We start from the raw sequence: 8,716 nt of genomic DNA, 5'->3' as shown, positions 1-8,716 counted from the left end.
TGATAAATACACAAGTGTCTAGGTAGATTTGTAGTTTGCATATAATATATAATATTAATAATAATAATGAAGCTTCATTTATTCCTTGAAAATTTACAAAATAAACACACACGTAAAATATATATGTAAATATATATATTTTCTATTTTTTTCAAGGACCTCTTATTGTTTAGCTAGAAAAATAAGTAGTTTGCATATATCTACAAGATTTACTTGTTCCAAACACATAATTTAAACTAAAGTAAAAATACTATTTTTCTTCCTGGACTGGTTATGAAATAGAAATAAATAAAATAGACTTTGAATAAAATTCTTTAATAATTATAAAAAATATTTTTTTACAGTTAATTTACATAAAACACATTTACGGATTACATTACAATATTGAAAACTAAACTTACATTATAATACAATATAAATACGTATATGATAATATTTATAAATAATTATAAGTTCATTTTATCACAGAAATTATTAGCAACTAGCTTTAAAAAACAAAAAATAATTTTATATGACAAATATAGTTAGTTTTACACTGAAAAACAATTTTGGCACTCATAGATACTAATGTTTCCTGTTACTAGTCTTCTAGATAATAGTACATTCTTTTACTTGGATCTAAAATAAAAGCAGGTATTGTAGTGATTTCAGTCGCTGCTCTTGCGTAGGCATTCAATACTTCTGCTTCTGTTTTTCTATTTCGTTTTGGTTTAACAATTCTCCTTGTCAAGCTGCTTTCTGTTGTAGTATCCCGACTATTCTTATGTAGGGTAATCTTTGCACTTCTATAATTTCCCCCATGCATGGGTTCATTATTACTTCTCGAATCGTATGGTTTAGTGTTTCCATTATATTCATTGTAATTTTCTACATTATCGCCATTGTTATCGTCATCTTGTAGTTCTATGAGCTTTGCACTTTTTTCGTCGCTAAATCTATTCGGTTTTCGTCTATGATTTACATTCCGAGGTCTTAACGAGGACGTAGATATATCACTTTTTTCTAATCTTTTTGATTCTGTATTACGATAATTTTTATTTCTTGGCCTAATTGTAGATGTTCCATGTTCAATTATTTTGTTTGATTCAGACTGAGATGTTTCAACATCAATATCTGGATTAACATTTCTGTAATTACCTCCGTGTTTTGGACCATTTTCAAAATCTATATTGTCATTGAAAACATCAATATCACCCAAATTATTTATTTCTCTAGCTAAACTTTCGTCTCTGTAAAGATTTAAGGAGCCAGGATCCTTATTATTGAGTATATGTGGGCGGTCTACTTCTTTAATAATTTCTACTTCTTTTATATCCTGTTTATAGTGTGTCACATGTGGTGATGTTTTATTGACAGGCAATTCTTTATGTATTTCAACTTTTTTACGATAAACTGTTGGTTGTATGTCAGCATACAAGACTTCTGTGGTTGATGTTGGTTCAGTGGTTTTTATAAGAGTTCTTTTTGTTGGTTCCGATGTAGTCAATTGAATTTTGTCTCGTCTGTCTGGTAGAGGAGTAGTTTCTTTCAATTTGTGATTTTTGTTGTCTTGATTATTGTCGATTACATCTTCTTCATAATCATATTCATCTTCTTCACTAGAATCATCATCATCATCATCGTCTTCTTCTTGGCTTTCATCATTTTCTCGTAGTTGGTCATCAATTACCTTTTCATAACTGTTCTTATTCTTATAGGTACTATCGCTTTGTTTATTTTCTTTTTCATATGTTGGTGTATATTCATCCATGTCTTGTTTTATGCCTATCATAGCATCAATTTCTTCTCTTCTCATATCATCAATGTCATCACCGTAAGATTCTGTATCCGTGACAAGCGTGCTTTTTGTTGTTTTCTTCTTCTTTTCTCTGTAATTTGGTGTCCTTGTAAGTTGTTCACTATGTTCAGGAGGATCTATATGTACGGGTGCAGCATCTGTTGTTGAAGTGTGAAACCGGGTAGTGAGCTGAAGTTTCATCGAGTTAGATTTTGCATCTTCTTTAGGTTTAGCTGTAGGTGCTAAATGAATTCTCTTAATCAGTTTTGGTTTTGTAGTACTCGTGGTTGTACTTGTTGTTTCATGAAATTCTTTTTCCTCTGTTATTTCATCGCTTTCATCCTCATATTCTTCGTAATCGGCGTCAAGATCTTCTTCTTTATTTTGAGGTTTAATTGTTGTTGACTGAATGGTTTTTGATATTATATTACTAGCTGCAATGCTTTGAGTAGTTACAGTCCGTGGAATATATTTAAATGTGTTTGATTGTGGTCTATTGGATGATTGCACAATGTTTTTTTTTGTTTTTTCGTTTTTGTTAGCTGTCTTTTCTCTATAGTCTTCTATAGACATTGAAGTTTTATTTTCAGCAGGACTATAATGAGGTCGATGATTTTTTAGATCTATTTCATACCGCGGTTCACCTCTTCGTTGGTCTTTGCTAACATCAATGAAATCTTGTTCATTAAGAGGCCTGTCATTTTTACCAATATCTTTGTAATACTTTTGATTATTACTTGTGTCGACAATTTGTCTTGTTTGCAGTTTTCTTATAACCGGGCTAATATTGCTGGAAGCTGGAAACTTTTTGGTATCTGTTGCTTGACTATCCTTTATGACCTTATATGGTTCATACATAAATGTGACCCCTCTCTTTCTTCTAAGTTTCGTTAGTCTAGTATTATTTGTATTATTTAAAGAATTGCTTATATTTTTTGGCAAATTATCAAACGTGTTATTACTTTCAAACACACCGTTAGAAAAATTTGCTATGTTTTTCTGTTGATTAAATAAATGTTTATCTAGTTCATCTACAGAATATATGCTTGAATTTATTTGTTCTAAAGGTTGTGGATTTTTAATCAAACTTTCAGTAAAAAATGGACTGTCTAATGGTTCCTGTCCAAAATATTTTTTCTTAAAACAATCAATTTTATCTCCTAATCCTTCCAACCGTTGTTTGTTTTTGAATTCTTTAAATTCACCCTCTCCTTTTTCATCGTTATTATCTTTGCCTTCGCTATCTTGAGAAATTTCATCGCTATCAAATTTATCAGGTATTGGATTTACTTCTTTTTCAACTTCAGGACAAATAAGATTTAGTCTTGAATTGTAGAATGCGCTATTATCTTTTGTTTTATTAGGAATAAGATTGAGGTTTTCGGAGTAGCGTAGAGGAGAATTTTTATCTAGAGCCTTCAAACTATTGAAATAATACGGATACTTATTCATGGAGATTTCAAAATTTTGACGAGATAGTTTTCTGTTTTTATTTTTTTCATTTTCTTTTACACTTGATGAGTTCAAATTCACTTCCCTTTTTGATAAATCATGATCAGATAAGTTTTCGTTTCCAGAAATCGTATTATTACTTTCACGTTTATTTCTTTCACTTATATCGTCATTATCAGGTGCTTGTGTATTATTTCTTTCAGAGTAGTCATTTTCATCTTCAGAATAATCTTCCGAGTCATTTTCATCTAAATCTTCAGCATGTTCATCGTTCCATTTTTCACCGTGTAATATCTGATCTCTTGAACTAGCTTTACCTTCATCAGTAAACCCAGTGTCGACAGTTGGAATTTTATATTTTCCTTTGCTCGCTTCATTTTCTGTTAAGAAACCACCGTGCCCTTCATGATCAGATGCATGTTTCTGTTCACCTGCATGATCATAAGCGGAATCTTCATACCCTTCTTCAGAATAAACAACTTGATTTTTACTACTTTTGATGGCTTCCCTTAATCTTGGAGCATTTTGTATTTCTTCTAAATTGTCTGCATCTTCATAGGCAGCTGACTTTGGTAGATGCATAAATGTAGCAGTTTTTCGCACTTGAGCATAGTTTTTTATTGGTATAAATTCTTCGTTTTCGTTCTCTTCGATATTAGATGCATGATCTTCCTTTTGTAGTTCTATATTATCAATAACTATTGGTCTGTTTTTAAGAACCGCGTTATTTATAGATTCTTCAAATCCATTCCTAATATTTTTATAATTTTCTTTTCCTTTTTCAAATATATCATAACCGTCAGGTTTTTCAGCATGCTGTTCAAGAGGCATAATCTGTGGATATTCGTTGTTGCTATCATCATATGTTAGTGAGTGTTGCTGTCGTAACTTATGTAAGTTATGTTTTAAGGGACGGTAATGCATAGGAGTAACTTTCGCATAACTTTGGCTCCATGGATGTCTTAGTTTTTGATTTAAAATATGTTCTCGATTACTATTAATAGGTACCCGTTGGTAATAAATTGGTCGTCTAACTGGTCTATGGATTTCATACTGAACAGGTATATTCTTGTGTGGTACCTTTTTTTTATCTATCAAATCTGGACGTTCCAAATATTCGTCTTTAGATACATCAGATTCTCCAGCATTATGCTCATATTTCTGAAGCCTATTTTTAGCATCAACTACATCGTTTCTTATTTTATTTAATATAGGATCTTTATAAATAGTTTGAAGCGCTGGGACCTCTGCTTCGTAAGGGTGATAAACTTCATAATAATTGGTAATTGGTTTGACTTGTCCATAATCTTGTTTTACGTACTCTTGATATGGTTTATAGTTTTTATGCTCACTATTAAGCATCTCGTGCTTTCCAAATTGTGGCTTATTGAGACCTGTGTGTGGGTTAATTGGGTACGATTCATAATGATTTTCTGGTGACTTAACATTATGGAACTGTGCTACTTCAACGGCGAAATGTGGTTTATTGGCTGAATAGTGGAAATATTCATTGTGTTTGTCTTGGTTCACTGGTTTCACTTCACTGTCATTGTCCCAGGTCACAGGTACTTTTATACTACTACTGAGCGTACACTGAAATACTAAGATCGCGACGGCAATGTGCATTGTTTACATCACGGACAAGCAGGGCGCGGCGCGACAGTCGACTAGCCCGCTTCACCGTCTGATCACGGTATTTATTGTCTCGGTCAAGCGTCGCGGAACGATTGCAATCCGTTCGATTTGTTGAACTAATTGTTTAAGCTGAAGCATGTAGCGATTAATATATTTCTTATTTATTACTATGATATAGCGTTTTGTTTTAAGAGAAAGCTTAATTTGTGTAATAAATAATGTTAATTAAAAAAAAAATACCAAGAATGTCGTAGACATCTTGTTGATATTTTTTTAGATTGTGTTGACTATAATAACGATTAACAACTGTGGGTAAATATTGATAGGATACTATAAAATTACCTTACCAGATGATCTCATGTCAATAAAAATTTTATAATCAATTTATTATATATTCTGTATTATTGATTAGCAATTTGGGAAAATTTTAGAAGACCAAAAAGAAGAAAATGAAATTAAAGAAATTTATTTTATTATCAATTTGGATCGTAAAATATTCAACCACAAAAACGCCATAATCTTGAACCTTAAATAGCAGAGAAATTGTGCAAAAAAAACTGGACATAGAGATAATGATTAACGAAAAGATAGTGCTGTATCAGACAAAGACAGCGAACGTAGTGCTAGTGTGAAAGGTACGGACACTTTCGATTGTGGAGCCCGGTTCCATGACCCAGTTATCCCTTTTGTACATAAATTTCATCTATATTTGGCCACTACGAGTATAAGTCCCTATCTCTTACTTAATAGAGAAAGGGCTGGCACAACACAAAGCAGACACATTTCTACTTAAATTATAATTTTTGGATTATTTTTTTTATAACACTCAAGAGTGTTAAGATTTGTTTGCTCGAAATCTCTTTCTTTTTTATTTCTGTGGTACAGGTCTTTTATAGACAACCTAGCAAAAAAAATCCAACATATGGGAATCGGCTGTGGAGGATATAATGTAGTACTGCAACTTAAAACTGCTATGAAGTGGGCGATCTGATGGATGATGTTATTCTCAACTATGCACCAATATGATACTACTACGCGTACATCTTGTCTAAATTAAACATAATTGTTCATAGAGGTTAGAAATTATGAAAAGTAGATGCATTTATTATTACCACTAAGCTCCCTAATCTAGGGTTTAAACCTAACCGAGTCTGGGACCGTTGGCCTAACCCATACTGGCATGAGAGTATCCCGGGATGGGCTATCCGACATGTTGCAGCTGATAAAATTCTGCCATAGAAATCGTCAAATATGTCAGTAAGATGCCATGAGATGTAGTATGTAGGCCTCGATAAATATATTAATAATTATGAGGATATTTCCGGAGTAGTTGTTACCCAGGCCCAGCGGGCGCCAATATAACCAGATCTAAGCTTAGGCAAAGCACATGTTGTATCAGGGTCATTAAGTGTTCGGTAGTCCTAATCAGTTCGGCATTTTTTTTTCTTTATCGCGCAGCCCGGACATACAACGGCCAATATTTAAGTCTTGGCTTGTTTAAACTATCGTGTATATATTTATTAATTTTTAACACTTCGTTGCATTACAATATAAAAATTGAATATAATTAAATGAAAAGGAGGGCAAACTTATCGCTTTTAACCACTTATATTTATTCGTTAAATTCGTTTCCCGTGTGTATGTAAGTATTTTTAGTGTAATTGTTTGTTTATATATATATTGTTAGCTGTATGATTACGAAATAAATAAATAAGAAACACGACAACACGAAAAAGAAAACCTTAAATTGGAAAAAGCAAAGTTGTGTGTGTATGATTTGAAAGTATTATTGCTGGATTTAGTTGCACACGAATGCGTGGTAACTTATGGAGAGCTTATGAATAAATGCCGCACCTTGCAAGCAATATGTTTACTCTGAAAACATTTTGACCTACTTTTGTACAAAGTGAAATGATACAAATTAAATAAATTTTGATCCAGTTGAGAAATAAATATTATACAGATTATCGTGTTGAGTAACATTTAATTATTTATTAATTTTGAACTTAAATTTCGTCACAAATCTGCATTGCTAACTTAGTTTATATCAGGTTGGTATTGCAATGACGGAATTTAATAGTTAAAATGTAATTTTCCTTACAATTTGTGAGGTTTTCTATCATTAATTGAATTTCCACCCGAAGGCAATTTTTAATTTTAACGAATGTATATATATACGTATGTATAATATACATTCGATTTAGAGTCGTTTATTAAGGATAAAATACAGAGTCTAGATTTAGCGTTAAGTCCAGTCAGTTCCAATACGTCCCGAATCTTCCTGTTAGAGACTACAGTTCAATCAACATTCTATCATTTTTATCATCCTTGAATCACATAGGTTATATTCATTTCCTATGCATTAAAAAATCCAGCCATGCGAAGCCTGGACGGGCCTCAAGTTATGCATCGAAATTACTTTAGACAGTTTTCGAAACAATTATTGTAATAACTGGAAATAATTTTAACATGATGAAAGAAAAGATTTGATCAATCCTCGTTTCATAATGTCTTCTTGTGTAAACAGTTGGCCCTTCAATATTACCTGATATTCTAAATAAACTGTTGTAAATCCAATAGTTGGGAAATAACAACCTTCTCCGAGCCGCATTTAAATGTTCTATGATTTGCATTTTAATAATTATCAACTTAAATTAATTATTGAATACGAATGTAATCACTTATCAAAATTTTCCTAACATAATTAAAAATAGTAATATGGTCACAATATTTATATATATATTAGTTCGTTAGTTATCATTTGGAGGAGGCCTTCACCTGCGGGGTTCTTGCAAAGCAATTAGGAAATATATATAGGTATTATTTCGTTTAGTTAAATAATTGAAAAAATTATAATAGAACTATTATGATTTTGCAAGAATAAAAAACATATTTTATTTTTATCATAATTACTATTAGCAATACTGTCTCCTGAATGCTCTACCTTATCATATTTGACAAAGACCGCCCTTGCCTACATATGAAGTTGACTGAAGAGCATGGGTCCACACGTCTAGTTAATTTATGAAAACATAGTTTTACATTGAATGTGAACAATATTAAAGCATAATTAAAAGTTAAATAAATTGTATCAGAAAAACTCATAATCCATGGACGATGCGACCTCGCACAGATAATTCAAGGCGGTCCATTTGAAGTTGCAACTTGGTATTGCAGTACAGTGCCTCTTTATGTAATGCAATCGTATTGAACAATCATGACGTAAATGTACGACTCCGGACCGATTGTATATTTATTTTAGAAGTCTGTATCTAATGAAGATTAAAGAAGGAGTGAAAGAGAAAGAGAACTATTGTTCGGATTAATACCTACAGCTGAGTTACATCATCGGACGTCGTGGCAGAAAATAAAATTCCACCTGTATCACCTCGCGTCCGTCTTTCGACAACTGAGCATTTTTTAAAGCAGTTTTGCAACCACTATGTAGATCCAGCTGGCCACTGAAAGATTTCCGATCTCTCTCTTTAATCGGCAGCTCTTGTCTGAGCTCCATGGTCAGCAAGGAAGCATTTGGAACGGACTTTCTGTTTCCACCGGTTTCTGTCCAGCGCCTCTCGTATGAAGGTATACATTCTTTCAATTAATCGGTCCATCTGGTTGTTGAACGGCCACGTCATCTTTTCCCCTCTGTGTTTACAAACCACGATCAGTTTCTCCAAGTTCTCATCGCGTTTGCGCATTGTATGGCTGATAAGATAAAATTCGCTGTACACATATCGTAGGCGAGTTCGTATCCGGATGCAACTTCCACGTTTCTACTCCATACAGGAAGATAAGGAATACTAGTTAAAACTGTAATACGTATTACACTTATTTTGGTTTTGATACAAA

The 8,716-nt window shown here is 32.5% G+C and overlaps 1 protein-coding gene across 1 annotated transcript; it reads right to left on the bottom strand.

The window, feature by feature from the left end:
* Nucleotides 1–552: 552 nt before the first annotated feature.
* On the bottom strand, nucleotides 553–4,855 carry LOC123711922 (MATH and LRR domain-containing protein PFE0570w-like). Its single transcript, XM_045664783.1, has one exon. It carries the CDS (start codon nucleotides 4,853–4,855, stop codon nucleotides 581–583), a length of 4,275 nt encoding a protein of 1,424 aa, XP_045520739.1. The 3' UTR covers nucleotides 553–580.
* Nucleotides 4,856–8,716: the final 3,861 nt, after the last annotated feature.

Source organism: Pieris brassicae, chromosome 7 (genome assembly GCF_905147105.1).
Source record: "Pieris brassicae chromosome 7, ilPieBrab1.1, whole genome shotgun sequence".
In the NCBI taxonomy this organism is placed as follows: Eukaryota; Metazoa; Arthropoda; class Insecta; order Lepidoptera; family Pieridae; genus Pieris; species Pieris brassicae.
The sequence above is the reverse complement of the archived record's forward strand: the minus strand, read 5'-3'. Positions and strand labels throughout refer to the sequence as shown.

Excerpts from the sequence above, each read along its gene's own strand:
- LOC123711922 (XM_045664783.1), bottom strand. The coding sequence starts at position 4,855 with ATGCACATTGCCGTCGCGATCTTAGTATTTCAGTGTACGCTCAGTAGT.